The sequence below is a fragment of the Zootoca vivipara genome, chromosome 4 (genome assembly GCF_965207765.1).
Source record: "Zootoca vivipara chromosome 4, rZooViv2.hap1.1, whole genome shotgun sequence".
Lineage (NCBI taxonomy): Eukaryota > Metazoa > Chordata > Lepidosauria > Squamata > Lacertidae > Zootoca > Zootoca vivipara.
Window position 1 is genome coordinate 94,511,844 of NC_142587.1, and position 17,160 is coordinate 94,529,003.

Below are 17,160 nucleotides of genomic sequence, written 5' to 3' on the forward strand. Positions count from 1 at the left end.
CTGGTGACTGGGAGCGGCCGCCGAGACCACATAACACCAGTCCTGAAAGACCTACATTGGCTCCCAGTACGTTTCCGAGCACAATTCAAAGTGTTGGTGCTGACCTTTAAAGCCCTAAATGGCATCAGCGTCTCCACCCCCATCATTGAGCCTGGACACTGAGGTCCACTTCCAAAGGCCTTCTGGGAGTTTCCTCACTGCAGGAAGTGAAGCTACAGGGAACCAGGCAGTGGGCCTTTTCAGTAGTGGCACCCTCCCTGTGGAACACCCTCCCGTCTGATGTCAAGGAGATAAAGAACTACACAACTTTTAGAAGACATCTGAAGGCAGACCTGTATCAGGAAGCTTTTAATGTTTGACATTTTATTATTTTTTATATTTATCTGGAAGCCGGCAAGAGAGGCTAGGGAAACCCAGTCAGATGGGTGTGGTATTATTATTATTATTATTATTATTATTATTATTATTATTATTATTACAACAGAACTTTAGGAAGCTTTACGGTCCATCATATTTCCCCAGCTCCTAAGCTTTCCCCAACTCCACTCATCATTGGATGTGTTTTGAAAAATGCATGCAATAAGTCTTCTCTATTTAGCCCTTGCAAAAGCTTTTAGAAAGCAGCCATCTGGAGCCCAGGCTCCCATTTCTTCCTTCTTTCAAATGCGAGGGACCCGTTTTCGAGTCGCCCGCTTGCCGAAGACAGATGCTGCCGAGAGGTCTCTTTAAAACCACTCCGGTTAGGGAACTCTCCCTTCTTTCATCCTATAAAGCCGCTCTCGAGGTCTCTTCAGTCAGAGCCCCTCAGGCAGTGAGGGACCAGCAGCCATAAAATATTTAGCCGCCGTTGTTGACAAGAAATTGGTTTTAAGAAAGGGACGGGGCTGGAATTCCCTCGTCGTTTCAGAATAAACTTACATTCTTGATGCTAACTCAAGGTTGCAAGCGTCGTAGCAGGCGCTCGGGAGGCTGTCGGCAAGGCAGAGAGGCATGCATTATTGAAGGGGAAACCACAAGCTGTCATGTTTTACTACAGGAAGGGTTAAGGAGGGCCAGGAGCCAAAAGGGGGAAAAAGAGACCAGACACAGCTTTGTCGGTGGCCTAGTTCCCACCGAGGCAGTAAACCTCCATTGTTGGGCAGTACCATTTCAGAGTATAGGTAGGACTGATCTCTCATCTACCTGAAGGGATGGTGGTCTCCAACTCTCTCTCTCCCTCCCTCCCTCCCTCCCTCCCTCCCTCTCTCTCTCTCTCTCTCTCTCTCTCTCTTAATGGCTCTGTCACTAACAAAGAAATATAGTTACAGGTAGGTAGCCGTGTTGGTCTGAGTCGATGCAAAATAATAAAATTCCTTCAGTAGCACCTTAAAGACCAACTAAGTTTTTATTTTGGTATGAGCTTTCGTGTGCATGCACACTTCTTCAGATACACTTGAAACAGAAGTCAGACCCTTATGTATATACAGAGGGTGGGGGGGTGGGGGGGAATGGGTGATGGGCTGATGGGAGTGGTAAACCTGTAGATGGCTGTTAACGACTGCTGATGACTGCAATTGGTCCTGCGGGGGGAAAGCAAAGGCTGAGGCGCTAAAGAAAGCTTGATCATGCATAATGAGATAAGAATCCAGTGTCTTTGTTCATCCCAGGTGGCTCCATGGTTTTAAGCTTGGTAATGAGTTCCAATTCAGCAACTTCTCTTTCCAGTCTGTTCCTGAATTTTTTTTGTAATAAAACAGCTGCTTTGAGATCTTGTATAGAAATATAGTAAACCAATCAGAGGAGAAGTTACCCAAGTGACACTGACACAGAAACCCAACACGTACACTAAGTAGAAGAATATGTCTCTCTCCCCCTCTTCCTCCCCAACCTTATACTGCATACAACAGTAATGTCTAGGGTTGCCATATTTTGAAGAGCAAAAAAGAGGACCCTGTGATGACTCTATATTTTAAATACAGTGGTACCTCGGTTTAAGTACACAATTGGTACCAGAAGTCTGTACTTAACCTGAAGCGAACATTCCCATTGAAAGTAATGGAAAGTGGATTGATCCATTCCAGACGGGTCCGCAGAGTACTCAACCTGAAGCGTACTTAACCCGAAGTATGAGTGAAATTGGTTCTGGAAGTCTGTACTTAACCTGAAGCGTACTTAACCTGAAGCGAACTTTGCCATTGAAAGTAATGGAAAGTGGATTAATCCGTTCCAGACGGGTCCGCAGAGTACTTAAACTGAAAGTACTCAAACCAAAGCTTACTTAAACCGAGGTATGACTGTACCCCTATTATATGTAGGCTATAGAAGCTGTGATATATTGCTGGGGAGGGGGGGTCAAGAGAAGAGGAAAGCAAGTCTTCAGCCACCAGTTATGTCTCATCCAGAAAGTATAGCCAGAGACATTTTGGCAAATTTTAAAAAAATCCACCCGGACAGAAATTATACCCCTGGGAAAGAGGACGTGTCCTGGGGGGAAAGAGGACACGTGGAACCCCACGATATTAGGATAATACAACATTTTCCATCTCTTGAGGTTTGGCTGGGCCTGGATATCCAGCATTGTGCAGCGCGTTGAGCTAGATGGCCCGTAACGCTGCCTCCGATTTAGCAATGCTGCATCCGAAAGCTTAAGAAGAACAAAACTTTCAAAGAAACCCCCGCCAAAAAAAAACTTTGCGCCTAGAAGATGAGATGCCAGGTCAAAGGGTTCCAACTTAGCTCTCTCCATGACATACCGGTTTACTATCTGCAGGATATTTGATGCTTTTTATTTTATTTTTATTTCTTTTCAAATATTGCTTTGCCATCTTGCGGGGGGGGGGCAACGTGCCTCCAAAGGCAGCAGCACCCTTAGGTAAATGAAACGGAGAACATAAAACATTTCATTCAGGTGAAACTAGAATGCACTAAAACAGCAGTCTGAAGACATTTCACAGCCCAGCACAAACAATTTAAACAATTAAGGAGTGGGGGGGGGCATTTTAAACCAGCAGCAGCAATTTAATAAACCATTAAATAATTGAAGCTCGCCAGCTTGAAATTAATGGGTTTTCAAAAGCCTGTTTAAAAACCTATACAGATGTCCAAATGTATATACTTGGGGGGGGGGGAGGTCTCGCCGCTGTATCTGGTGCATGCCAGTCTAATTATAGAGAAGAACAGTCGTTTACATGGCCTCCCATTGGCATTCTGAAGGGGAGCAGGCCAGACATATATTCACAACCTCAATGAGAACTAGACCCATGACAGTGGCTTTTGCTTAAGATGGACAGGTGAACCCACCTTGTAAGCTGCTTGTAAACATGTCGCAAACTAAAACACAGCCATCTCTTGATTAGGGCTGAGCCAAAACAGTCAACTTAATTTTTTTTGCCCATGGTTCTTGCCCATTCTTCTCTTCAACCATGATAGCGGGGGAAACTGCATTTAAATCAATATCTGCTTTTTGCTCTGGACATTCAGCCACACTCGTGGTAAGGATACCTTGATCCTGAGCTGAAATGATGTGGCTCCATGCTTCATTTGCCGGGGATCCTGAGCCACAATAAGCCCTCTATAATTGCAGGATTTGCTTTGATTTTAAGAGTGTGGCAGTTTGGGTTTAAAGGGCCTAGCAGATCAGGACCTAGCAGAATCTTAGTACAGGCGTACCTGAGAAGTCGAACAGAATCCATTCCGGAAGTCCGTTCAACTTCCGAAACGTTTGACTTCCAATATGTGGCTTCTGATTGGCTGCAGGAAGCTCCTGCAGCCAATCGGAAGCCGCAGAAGCCCCGTCAGACAACTGGCTTCCGAAAGAACGTTAAAAAACCAGAACATTCACTTCGGTTTTTGATCATTCGGGAGCTGAAACCTTCAACTCCCAAGGCGTTCGGGAGCTGAGGTACGACTGTATAAGGACCATAGCTGCCAAGTTATCCCCTTTTTAAAGGGATTTTCCCTTATGCTGAATAGGCTTCCTTGTGAGAAAAAGGAAAACTTGGCAGCTATGATAAGGACTCAGTTCCCAAACCCATTTCTCTTACGCTGTTCTACATTGTGTTCTAAGTCACTCTGAGTCCCTTTAGTAAGTAATGCAATGTCAACACTAATGTTGGTGGTCATAAGAACTGTTTCTGCTTCTTTCCGTTCTGTTAGGTCCGCCTAGAGTGGCCTACGGACTTGGCGGTTAACCCAATGGACAATTCTCTGTACGTCCTCGACAACAACGTCGTACTGCAGATCTCCGAAAACCACCAAGTGCGAATCCTGGCAGGGAGGCCGATGCATTGCCAGGTTCCAGGCATCGACCACTTCCTTCTCAGTAAGGTGGCCATCCATGCGACCTTGGAATCGGCCACAGCTCTGGCCGTCTCTCACAGCGGCGTTCTGTACATCACGGAGACGGACGAGAAGAAGATCAACCGCATCAGGCAGGTCACCACCAACGGGGAAATCTCTCTGGTGGCCGGCGCCCCGAGCGGCTGCGACTGCAAAAACGACGTCAGCTGCGATTGCTTTTCCGGCGACGACGGCTACGCAAAGGATGCCAAGCTCAACGCCCCTTCCTCCCTCGCGGTGTGCGCGGACGGAGAGCTGTACGTGGCCGACCTCGGGAACATCCGGATCCGTTTCATCCGGAAGAACAAGCCGTTCCTCAACACGCAGAACTTGTACGAATTGTCCTCGCCCATCGACCAAGAGCTCTACTTGTTTGACACCAGCGGCAAACACCTTTTCACCCAGAGCCTCCCCACCGGAGATTACCTCTACAACTTCACCTACACGGGAGACGGGGAAATCACCCTGATCACCGACAACAATGGAAACATGGTCAACATCCGGAGGGATTCCACCGGGATGCCGCTCTGGCTGGTGGTGCCGGACGGGCAGGTCTACTGGCTGACCATTGGCACCAACAGCGCCCTGAAGAGCGTGACAGCCCAGGGTCACGAGGTGGCCATGATGACCTATCACGGCATTTCTGGCCTCCTTGCCACCAAGAGCAATGAAAACGGGTGGACGACGTTTTATGAGTGAGTATTTTGTCGGGCATAACAGAATCCCAGGTCGCGTTAAGAATATCACCATCATTTATTGCACCAACCAAAGGCCATGGCATCATCCAACAGTGACTACACATACAATAAAACCACAGCCAACATTAAGGAGATAGGCAGAGCCTCTCTGAATCAGACCAAAGGCCTGTGTAGTCCAGTGGCCAAGCAGATACTCTTGAGAAACCCACAGAACACTATGAACAAAATAGGCCTCTCCCATTGTTGCCCTCCCACAACAATAAACAGTGGCACACTGTCTTTTTGGGACATGAAAGTTCCAGATAGCTAAAGCGCTCTTAATAATAATAATAATAATAATAATAATAATAATAATAATAATAATTTCATTTATAAAAAGATAGAGTAAGAAAAAAAGAGATAAAAGTGAGTCAGAATGAAAAAAAGAAAAAATACCGCTACATTACCGTACATTAATATACAGATGTGCATTTTCTTATTATCCTGTACACCTATACAGTCCTACCTTGGAAGCCGAAGGCCTTGGCTCCTGAACAAATCGGCTCCCAAATGATTGAAACCCGGAAGTGAGTGTTCCAGCTTTCGAACGATTTTCAGAAGCCGAACATCCGGCTCAGCTTCCAATTGGCTGCAGGACACTCCTGCAGCCAATCGGAAGCTGCGCTTTGTTTTTCTAACGGTTCTGGGAGTTCAAACGGACTGCCGGAATGCATTCGGTTCGAGAACCAAGGTACGACTGTAATTGCCAGTAGCCTGATATATTATCAAATATCATTGTATTCCTCCAAAGAAGGTCCGCTCAGGTGGCTATCAAAGCTAATGGCTGCTGTTAGACCACCTCCCTGCCCTCTAATCCCCTTCTGAAGCCATCGAGTCCAGTGACCAACACCATATCTTCCAGCAGCGAATTCCACGAACAAATTAGGGAAATAATTTTGCCCCCTGAAACTTACTTCAGGGAATGGAATTCTCCCCCAACTCCTCCCCTTGCTGAAACCATGCTCACAGCACAGAGGCACCACCTTTTCTGGAGGATTGAGGGGGCCGGACTTTGTGCAGAGTGCCCTCTGAATATTGGGGGCCCAGCCCCCTAAAATAGAGATATATGGGGGGGGTGCCACATTGCCTCCGAGCCCAGGAGCCAGCGCCTTGGTACAGCACAATCTGAGGCCTAATGGTGGCCCCAGCGCAAGCCTGAGAGGTTTGGGACGAGGACAGGGGCAGTAGCAAACCCATGTCAAGCTGTCCTAAACTCCCGAGAAGCCTGGGTTGACCCAACACACAAGAGGAGGTTTGTTTTACTGAAAATTGCATTTTGAACCTCATCCCATTTTCCAAGGCCTGCAGCACTGCTAGTGACTTAAAGTTTAGCGAGGCAGTTGAAATTGGAGGATATGGCCCCTTTTCCCTTTCTCCCAAACCCCCATGTGTTGGGGAAAAAAACCTGAGTCTATTTCTGCTTCCTAGTCACTGAATGTAGCAGTATTTCAAGGTGACTCATTTCCCACTGATTATTTCACTGCCAAAGGTTGCTGAAAGCAGAGGACTTGGGGGGGATGGAAGCTTCTGAGCAGGCATTTCTGGAATCAAGTGCCTCCTTTCCGCGCCAGTAATGTGACAAATGACGGTGTCGGATGTTCACAAGCAAACAATTAGGTCTCATAAGCACCAAATACTGCATTAATTCTGTGCAGTGAACCGCGGCTAAATGCGTTTCCAATTGGGGATGGATGGCCGTGGTTTCCTTTGTCAGCCTCGTAATTGCCACCATGATTGTAAAGGCTGGGGTAGCTCGGTCGGACAGCGGCAGGTTACATTAGGGAGGGGGGGTGATGAATTCATTGCCGGCGCTGGCTGCTCGGAGCCTCCCTCCGTCACGGCATTTGTCCTTAATTCTGGTGCAAGTCGGAGCATTAAATGAACATGAGAACATTAGGGTGTGATGGAGACCAGCTTACCTTCTGAATCCTTTTGACTGTGGAAACAGGGCCCAGCCAGCTTAGCTGTGGAATGAATTCACTTGCAGAGGGTTTGTCTCCCTACAGATACTGAGATAAACCTGCAGTGCCATTTTCCTAGGCTACCTTTTCAAACCGGGACGCGGGTTAAACCACTGAGCCTAGGGCTTGCCGATCAGAAGGTCGGCGGTTCGAATCCCCGCGACGGGGTGAGCTCCCATTGTTCGGTCCCAGCTCCTGCCAACCTAGCAGTTGGAAAGCACATCAAAGTGCAAGTAGATAAATAGGTACCGCTCTGGCGGGAAGGTAAACGGCGTTTCCGTGTGCTGCTCTGGTTCGCCAGAAGCGGTTTAGTCATGGTGGCCACATGACCCGGAAGCTGTCTGCAGACAAACGCTGGCTCTCTCGGCCAGTAAAGCGAGATGAGCGCTGCAACCCCAGAGTCGGTCACGACTGGACCTAATGGTCAGGGGTCCCTTTACTTTTTCAAACCAAATTATGTGCCTTCAGAGAGGTGGAAAGGAGCAGAGATCACAATATGTTGACACCCATCTGTTTTACCCAGTTTTCAGAACAGATGTTTTTGGGGGAGGGTGGTGTTTTTGGTTTGTCTGTTTTGATTTTAGCAATGCAGTTGTTGAACGGGTCTTCCGGATGCTCTTTTCAGGGGCTTTCTGTAGGCTGCCCCAACTTGCAGTTTCCCATGGGTTTCCTCACTTACGAAAGGGCACACAGAAAAAAGATGTTACAGAAAGGAGAAACTTGGTCCGTTTCTGTTTAGAGGACTCCTGAAGAGGGGTGGTTAGTATAATCAAGCCTGCACGATAGCTCATTTGGTAGAGCACAATCCTCTTAATCTCAGGGTTGTGAGTTCGAGCCCCGCGTTGGGCAAAAGGATTCCAACATTGTAGGGGGTTGGAGTAGATGACCCTCGTGGTCCCTTCCAACTCTATAATTCTAGGATATCACTCAATCAGACAAATCAGTTATTATAATAAGTAATAATAATTTTGTTATTTGTATCCCGCCCATCTGACTGGGTTGCCCCAGCCACTCTGGGCGGCTTCCAACATATATAAAAACATATGCATAGATATAAGCTATTCGAATTTTAGGTCGCAATTAATTTAAAAATATGTAAAAACAGTTCCTTAAAGGCTAGAAATGTCCATACTTAAGGACCTGCATTCATAGAATACATCTAACTCAGCCTTTTTGATTTCAAGCCATTTTGGCTTTTACTTCCTCTGCCCAGATCAGCAGTGTATTTGAACATCTTGTGCCATTTTTCCATGTGCAGCCCTTGCTTGTTTTTCCATCTGCAAGCTGAGAATTCTGCAGATTCAAAACTTTCCTGTCGAGCCGTGTGCAAATTGGGGGCCAGGGGTGAGAGAAGATTTGCTGCAAAACAGTATGCAAAGCCCTAAGACATCTTTAGGAACAACAGGGCAAAGCAGGCATAAGAAGAAGGAAGGAAGAGTTACACAAAGCGTTTGTTAAAAGAAGCATTCCTGTGTGGCCAAGAGGAACAGTGGCAGCAAACTCTGTTCAGAGTTTGCGTTCGCACATCCTCCTCGGTAGCAGAGCAGACTTTGTTTCTGGGCGAGAATATTTTACACCTCATCTGCCACTAATTAAAAAATCACCATCAAAAGAACATCAGTCGCTCCAGCTATTCACCTTCCTCCATAACAGGCATGTCAAACCTGCGGCCCTCCAGATGTTTTGGACTACAATTCCCATCTTCCCCAACCACTGGTCCTGCTAGCTAGGGATCATGGGAGTTGTAGGCCAAAACATCTGGAGGGCCGCATGTTTGACATGCCTGCTCCATAACATGCAACCTTTTAGCAACTACTGGGGATATGCCGTATTTTTTTCCCATGTGTAAGACTAGGTTTTCCCCTAAAAAATAAAGTCAAAAATTAGGGGGCGTCTCCGTCTTACACTCTGGGCCATCTCCCCCCATTTTCTTAAATCTGAGTCCCCAAATCTGAGTCTTTTACACGGGGGCGTCTTATAGACAGAAAAAAAATGGTAAGTGAGGTCATTTAGCAAACAGCAAAGAAGCAAATATGTGCCACTCTCGGAGGCAGGAACTCAAATAAATAAAAATTAAAAAAGAGGTTGCTCAAATGGTTTGCAGCATCAGTGATACCATTTCTTAAAATAAAATAAAAAGATTTTCTGGCTTAGGTCAGATGACAGCAAGTTAAAACCCAGTGCTTTGGGGTGAAGGTTCCCCCCCCTCTCCCCCCACCCCCCTCCTTTATTTACTGCTCATGCATCTCCTTCCTTTCCAGGTATGACAGTTTTGGCCGCCTCACCAACATCACTTTCCCTACCGGTCTGGTCAGCAGTTTCCGCAGTGACACAGACAGCTCCGTGCATGTCCAGGTTGAGACCTCCAGCAAGGATGACGTCACCATCACAACCAACCTCTCGGCCTCAGGCGCCTTCTACACCCTCTTGCAAGGTGAGCTTCAGATCTGCTGAAGGGGCTTTGTCCGGGTTTTTTGTTTGCTTGCTTTTGTTCTCCTTCAGCCCTGCCCTTTACCTAAAGGTCCCAAGCCAGGTTTCAGCAATAAAACGTACTATTATCATCGCTATGGTACACCTGCATCTGCGCAACCAGATGCCTTCATGTGCCCCAACTGCAACAAAATAGGCCTCTCCTTCATCAGCCTCTACAGCCACAGCACGTGCTGTAACTCTCCCAACACCCCTGAAGGTGGATTCTTCCATTGTCTCTGACTCTGCAGACCTTCCAAGTATCCCTATTTTCTGGGGACAGGCTTGGATTTACAGAAGCCATCCTGTTTTCCGATTTGATCCCGGATTGCCCTGCTTTTCCTTAGGACGTCCCTATTTCCATCAGAGAAATATTGAAGGGTATGGAGCTATCCAACCCCCCGAGCCAAGGGGATAAGTAACAATACAACCTTTAGAAGACATCTGAAGGCAGCCCTGTATAGGGAAGTTTTTTTATGTTCAATGTTTTATTGTGTTTTTATATACAGTGGTGCCTCGCTTAACGAATGCCCTGCTTAACGAAATTTTCGCTTAACGAAAGGATTTTTCGAGTGGAGGTTGCCTCGCTAGACGAATTTGTTTTGCGAAAAATTCGTCTAGCGAATCGCGGTTTCCCATAGGAATGCATTGAAATTCAATTAATGCGTTCCTATGGGCAAAAAAAATAAATAAATAAAAATTCAATGCATTCCTGCGGGATTCGCTAGACGAATTTTTCGTTATAAGAAAAGACCCGTGGAACGAATTAAATTCGTCTAGCGAGGCACCACTGTATGTTGGAAGCCACACAGAGAAGGCTTGGGCAACCCATTCAGATGGGCAGGGTATAAATATTATTTTTTATTATTATTATTATTATTGAATAAAAAGGCAAAGGTAAAGGACCCCTGGCAGTAAAGTCCAGCCGCAGACGACTCTGGGGTTGTGGTGCTCATCTCGCTTTACAGGCCAAGGGAGTCGGCGTTTGTCCACAGACAGTTTTTTCCAGATCATGTGGCCAGCATGACTAAACCACTTCTGCTCCCTGGAAGGATAGATCGTGAAGCTGAGGCTCCAATACTTTGGCCACCTCATGAGAAGAGAAGAATCTTTGGAAAAGACCTTGATGTTGGGAAAGATTGAGGGCACAAGGAGAAGGGGACGACAGAGGACGAGATGGCTGGGCAGTGTTCTCGAAGCTACGAACATAAGTTTGACCAAGCTGTGGGAGGCTGTGGAAGACAGGAGTGCCTGGCGTGCTATGGTCCATGGGGTCATGAAGAGTCGGACATGACTAAACATCAAAAAAGGACCCCTGGCAGTAAAGTCCAGTCACAGACGACTCTGGGGTTCTGGCGCTCATCTTGCTTTACAGGCCGAGAGAGCCAGCGTTTGTCCACAGACAGTTTTTTCCAGATCATGTGGCCAGCATGACTAAACCACTTCTGGCGCAATGGAACACTGAAACCACAGCAGCACACAGAAACACTGTTTACCTTCCCGCCACAGTGGTACCTATTTATCTACTTGCACTTTGATGTGCTTTCAAACTGCTAGGTTGGCAGGAGCTGGGACCGAGCAACAGGAGCTCACCCCGTCACAGGGATTCAAACCGCCGACCTTCTGATTGGCAAGCCCTAGAGTCTCAGTGGTTTAGACCACAGCGCCACCCGCGTCCCTCATTATTGAATAGGACATCTCTATTTTCATTGGAGAGAAAGTGTAAAAACAGTTCCACATAATAAAACATTTGAAAATAATTCCGTGTACAAAAGCAGTTAAAAGTAGATCGAGCAAAGTGCAGGCTGGGATACAGAGTGCCTCTTGTTGGAAGAGGGAGGTCTCAATAGGCACTGAAAAGACAACAAAGGCAGCTCCTCTTCAATATGTAATGAGAGGGAATTCCAAGGGGAAGGTGCCACAGACCTCCTGATAAGATGATATCAGCAGGAGCCCTTTTGTGCAGAGTGCAGTGATCAATTGGGCAAGGGAGCCCATTTGTATCAGACTGTGCCCACCTGCAATTCTACTTGCCAAATTTCAAGCTGGGGTGCTCAGCTACGAGCTCCAAAAGCATGGTTGGCAAACTAAGGCCCGGGGGCTGGATCCGGCCCAATCACCTCCTAAATCCGGCCTGCGGACGGTCCAGGAATCTGCGTGTTTTTACATGAGTAGAATGTGTGCTTTTATTTAAAATGCATCTCTGGGTTATTTGTGGGGCATAGGAATTCATTCATTCATATTTTCAAAATATAGTCTGGCCCCCCACAAGGTCTGAGGGACAGTGGACCGGCCCCCTGCTGAAAAAGTTTGCTGACCCCTGACCAAAAGGAACGTGAACCAAAATTGCGAAAGGGAAAGTGAGAATAAAACTGTGTGCAATTTTCTAGGGTGTGCCGGTGGATAGGGGGGAAAGCCCCCCACCTCCTCCATCCTACAATTATGAGATAGCTTCAAGGTCTGGTATGAATCCCTTTTCGGGGGCTGGGGTGAGCATTAATGTAAAGCCGAAACTATTTCTGTAACTTCCCCAGAGTCTCGGAGATAAGTCAGGCCATTAACACAAACGCGTTCAGATAACGAATCGTCATCTCGCTCTGGAGCTATTGGCAAGGGCTGGGAAGGGCTGAGCGGCACAGACTGGATTATGCAGCAGGAAACAGACCTCATCGTGGTAATCCCAGCACCATGAGACCCCCATATCCTGGCGCCTTCTAGTGCTTTCCTTTGCTGATTGGCGCACACTCGCACCTAATTAAGAAGCAGAGCCCTTGCCAGGCCTGTCGTGGTACTGCAGCTGTTTTCTGTTGGGGGTTCAGCCTGCTCCCTTGCTTGCATGCTCTTCTCACAAGACATAGGTCTTCCAGTGTCCTTGCTGCTGTTATCATAGCATAGAGATCGTCATCGGGGACAGGGAATGGGGTTGGGACAACTTCATGCAAAACGAACAGCCCAGCTCTGCACCAAGGAAAACCACATTAAAATTACATTCTCATTTATTCTGTGCGTAATACAGTGGTGGGACCCAGGTGGCTCTGTGGGTTAAACCACTGAGCCTAGGGCTTGCTGATCAGAAGGTCGGCGGTTCGAATCCCCGCGACGGGGTGAGCTCCCATTGCTCAGTCCCAGCTCCTGCCAACCTAGCAGTTCGAAAACACGTCAAAATGCAAGTAGATAAATAGGAACCGCTACAGCGGGAAGGTAAACGGCGTTTCCATGTGCTGCTCTGGTTTGCCAGAAGCGGCTTTGTCATGCTGGCCACATGACCTGGAAGCTGTACACCGGCTCCCTCGGCCAATAATGTGAGATGAGCGCACAACCCCAGAGTCGGTCACGACTGGACCTAATGGTCAGGGGTCCCTTTACCTTTACCTTTAATACAGTGGTACCTCGGTTTAAGAACAGTCCTGTTTAAGAACTGATTCAGTTTACAAACTCCGCAAAACCAGAAATAGTGTCCCTGTTTGAGAACAAAGAACGGAATCCGAATGGTGGAAGGGCACTGGCGCTGGGAGGACTCATTTGGGAAAGCGCACCTCGGTTTAAGAACGGTTTCAGTTCAAGAACGGACTTCCGAAACGGATTAAGTTCGTAAACCGAGGTACCACTGTAAATAGATTTTTGCTAGGGCTGTGATCCAGACAGCAGAGAAATGCATGGCCCTCCAGATCTTGCTGGGACTTCCCATCCCATCAGCCCCAGCCGTCAGGGGTCAGGGGTCAAGGTTGATGGGAGTTGGGAGTCCAGGAGCAACAATCTGAAAGGGACCACACTGGTTATACCTGGCAAAGGGGATGGAAATGTTACCTGCCCTTTCCAGATTATATTACAGCCCCATATGTTTCCCTGTCATGTAGACAAATCAAGCCCACTTCTAATTGGACCAGCCGGATTTTAGAAGCGTTCAGATGTCTGGCAAACGCTGGGAAGGGAATTTAGCGCCTCCTCATGAGTCTAATTAAGCCACAGTAGCTGCTGCTCGGGGCTCTTCGGGGAATTAATTGATTTGCTGAGATTTATGCATCTGGGGGTGAGGGTCTAATAATTGTCTTGTGGTCAAGCATCTCAGTGTTCGGCAGCTCGGCACAGCTATAAAGGTACATCATTCTAAATCAGCACCAGCTCCAGGACTGGAGAGCGGGGTGGGTTGGGCAACTGGGCAAGGCAAACCCTGTAGTTTCACCTGGAAAAATCACAAATGCCATGCAATGTAGAAAAGAAAAGTGCAAAACGATGCATATTGGGGCAAAGCACATATATTATTTCCACATAAACGCATGTGAACTGGCAGTGAGACCTTGGGCTTTTTAACAGCAACATGAGAGGTTGAGATTTTAACAAGGCAAGCTCCTTCTAAAATGAAGAAAAGTATAGCTTCACCTACTGAATTTCTGCCTGTTTTACAGCTTGTTAAAGGCACAAGAGCGGTAATAAATAACTCATGAGACAGTTCTAACAGTTTTAAAAGCAATTTGAATACCACTGTATTCATATAACCTGAAACTAGCAATTGTTTGGGCGCTAAATAATTCTACCGTATTAATTCTAATAATGAAAAAGCAACATAGGAAAATACTGTCACAGAACCCTAGAAATTAAGAAATGGTAGGATTTTGATTATTTGGGAAGTGAAGGGGGGAATACAAGCTGCACAGGAATTCCTGAGCTAGCCTATGCCAAATGACCTGGCCAAGCCTAGGGTCCAGTAAGAAACAATATGGGGCCATTGAGAGCCATTGGCAAGGCAAAAGAAGTGTCCTGCTCTTTTGCCCTGAGGTGTAAACAGAGACTGGGTGTTTGGAAGGTTGCCAGGGTAACTGGGTATAAGGTGACAGAGAAAGAGAATTTTTAGGAAGGTGTACTGGGAAGAAGACGCAGGTGTACTGGGGTAACAGACCCATGTGGTGCTGTGGGTTAAACCACTGAGCCTAGGGCTTGCTGATCAGAAGGTCGGCGGTTCAAATCCCTGTGACGGGGTGAGCTCCCGTTGCTTGGTCCCAGCTCCTGCCAACCTAGCAGTTCGAAAGCACATCAAAATGCAAGTAGAAAAATAGGAACCGCTACAGCGGGAAGGTAAACGGCGTTTCCATGTGCTGCTCTGGTTCGCTCAGAAGCAGCTTTGTCATGCTGGCCACATGACCTGGAAGCTATACGCCGGCTCCCTCGGCCAATAATGCTAGATGAGCGCGCAACCCCAGAGTCAGTCACGACTGGACCTAATGGTCAGGGGTCCCTTTACCCTTTACATTTACTGGGAAGAAAAAGAAGGAAGGAAGGAAGACTTAGATTAATCTTGGGCAGGCTGGCTGAAGGCTGGCTGGGAGAGATGCCTTTCACTCTTGAAATGACCATGCTGTAAGATCTGGACCCCCTCCATGCAGACTGAAGGTGCAAATAGGTGAACAAAGCATATTTCTTAAAGCAATGACAGTTTCTGCTGTGTCTGCAGTTCTCCAAACGAACACAGAACTTGGGTGAATGCCCATGTGCTCTTGCCACTGCTCAGCAGAGAGAAAGAGGGAAGCACCCAGTGTGGAGAGCCAGTGTGGGGTAGTGCTTAAGAGCGGTAGACTCATAATCTGGGGAACCAGGTTCGCGTCTCCGCTCCTCCACATGCAGCTGCTGGGTGACCTTGGGCTAGTCACACTTCTTTGAAGTCTCTCAGCCCCACTCACCTCACAGAGTGTTTGTTATGGGGGAGGAAGGGAAAGGAAAGGAAAACGTTAGCCACTTTGAGACTCCTTCGGGTAGTGATATAAAGCGGGATATCAAATCCAAACTCAACATTTGTAACAATATCTTATACCGAGTCAGGATATGGTTCATCTAGAGATGGCTAGCTAGATGTGATGGCGGTCCGACAACTGGAGACCCACGTTTGGGAAACCCTGGTCTAGACTGACAGGCATCAGCTCTCCAAAGTCTCAGGTGGAGGTTTCTTCCCAACCCAACCTTGAGATGCTAGGGATTAAAGCAGAATAGCAGCTGCTCTGCCACTGAGCCTACAGCCCAATTCTTCTTCCCTGGTTTAACCCATTCTGCATCTCATTTACATGACTTCAGCTGCTGAGTTTCAGCCCTCTGGATCACTCTCCCCCCCCCCTCAATCCTCTTTCTTACAGATCAGGTGCGAAACAGCTATTACATCGGTGCAGATGGCTCCCTGCGGCTCATCCTGGCTAACGGCATGGAGGTGGCCCTGCAGACTGAGCCTCATCTTCTGGCTGGCACAGTTAACCCTACGGTGGGGAAGAGGAATGTCACCCTCCCCATTGACAATGGTCTCAACCTGGTTGAGTGGAGGCAGCGCAAAGAGCAGGCCAGGGGCCAGGTCACCGTCTTTGGGCGCAGGTTGAGGGTGAGTGGAAAAAGCTGCGCATTGTAGGTTCAATCCCCAACATCACCTTTGCCACCATGCAGAATAAGAAACTGGTATTGGTGACGGTATTGATGCTCATTTATTTGTTGCGTTTCCATCCCGATAAGCTCAAAGTGGCATGCATACATATCGTAGTTCGCCCTTTCCCCCTTTATTTTTTTATATATAATTTTTATTAAATTTTATAAAAAGAAAGAAATAACGTCCATATAATTGTACATTGTTATAACATCCTTATTCCAAAAAAAAAAAACAAGAACATATACATTCCATTTTTTCTCATTTTAGTAGGGAACTTCCCCGGGTCCCCCTTCTAACGGTTCATTGCATATCATTCTTGGCACATTCTATTATTATTATCCAAATCTAATTACAATGTCCTTTTCTCAATTTTGCAAAGTCTCATTATAATATTCTAACCTATTTTCAATTATATCTCACTTAATTTCTAAACCTGCAACTTCACAATTGCTTATAATTCTCCTCATACATCAATTCTACAATATTTTTTATAATAAATTCTAAATTTCTTCCATTCCTCTTCCACCTTCTCTTCTCCCCGGTCACGTAGTCTTCCGGTCAGGTCAGCAAGTTCCATATAATCCAACATCTTCATTTGCCATTCTTCCACTGTAGGTATCTTCTGTGTCTTCCAATACTTTGCTAATAATATTCTGGCTGCAGTTGTGGCGTATAAGAACAAATTTACATCTTTCATAGGCAATTCTTTTCCTATTATGCCCAATAGAAAGGATTCTGGTTTCTTAATAAAAGTGTTTTTCAGCACTTTTTCAACTCATTATAAATCTTTTCCCCCTTTAGTCCCCACGCAACAACCCCTTAAGGTAGGTTAGGTTGAGAGGCAGTGCGACTGGCCCAGTGCCAGATTTACATATAAGCTATAGCTTAGGGTCCCATTGCATTGGAGGCCTCCAAAAAAAAATTAAGGGGGAAAAAACTGGATGTACATTTCCAAAATATAAGATAAAACAGCAAATAAAATAAAACCTACATACAACAACTGTGTCTTGTGTTGTGTAGGCTCCTATGATGTAAGTAATGGGCCCCGCCTGCTAGCCTGCTCTGTAAAATAACACTGGTTGGCTCATTTCTATATCAATTGCTTTGATAAAATACATATTTTGTTATGTGCAAATGACTTTAGAAACCTATTAGGTCCATAAATTACTATATAGTATCTATTCAACACAAAAAACAGCGACCATTTGTTGTTGACCAAGGACAGCTGGACATATAAAGGGCCCCATTACCTTCAGTAACTTAGGGCCTCATCAAA

At 46.6% G+C, this 17,160-nt stretch overlaps 1 protein-coding gene across 5 annotated transcripts in view; it reads left to right on the top strand.

Annotated features, from left to right (window-relative positions):
* The window catches only part of TENM4 (teneurin transmembrane protein 4), a 632,564-nt gene that overhangs the window by 595,328 nt on the left and 20,076 nt on the right, over positions 1–17,160 (top strand). For all 5 annotated transcript variants that reach the window (XM_088668429.1, XM_088668426.1, XM_088668427.1 and 2 more), the window contains 3 exons: positions 4,135–5,012; positions 9,277–9,449; positions 15,607–15,842. In XM_088668429.1, coding sequence (XP_088524555.1) covers positions 4,135–5,012; positions 9,277–9,449; positions 15,607–15,842 — 1,287 coding nt within the window. The remainder of the gene's footprint in view (positions 1–4,134; positions 5,013–9,276; positions 9,450–15,606; positions 15,843–17,160) is intronic.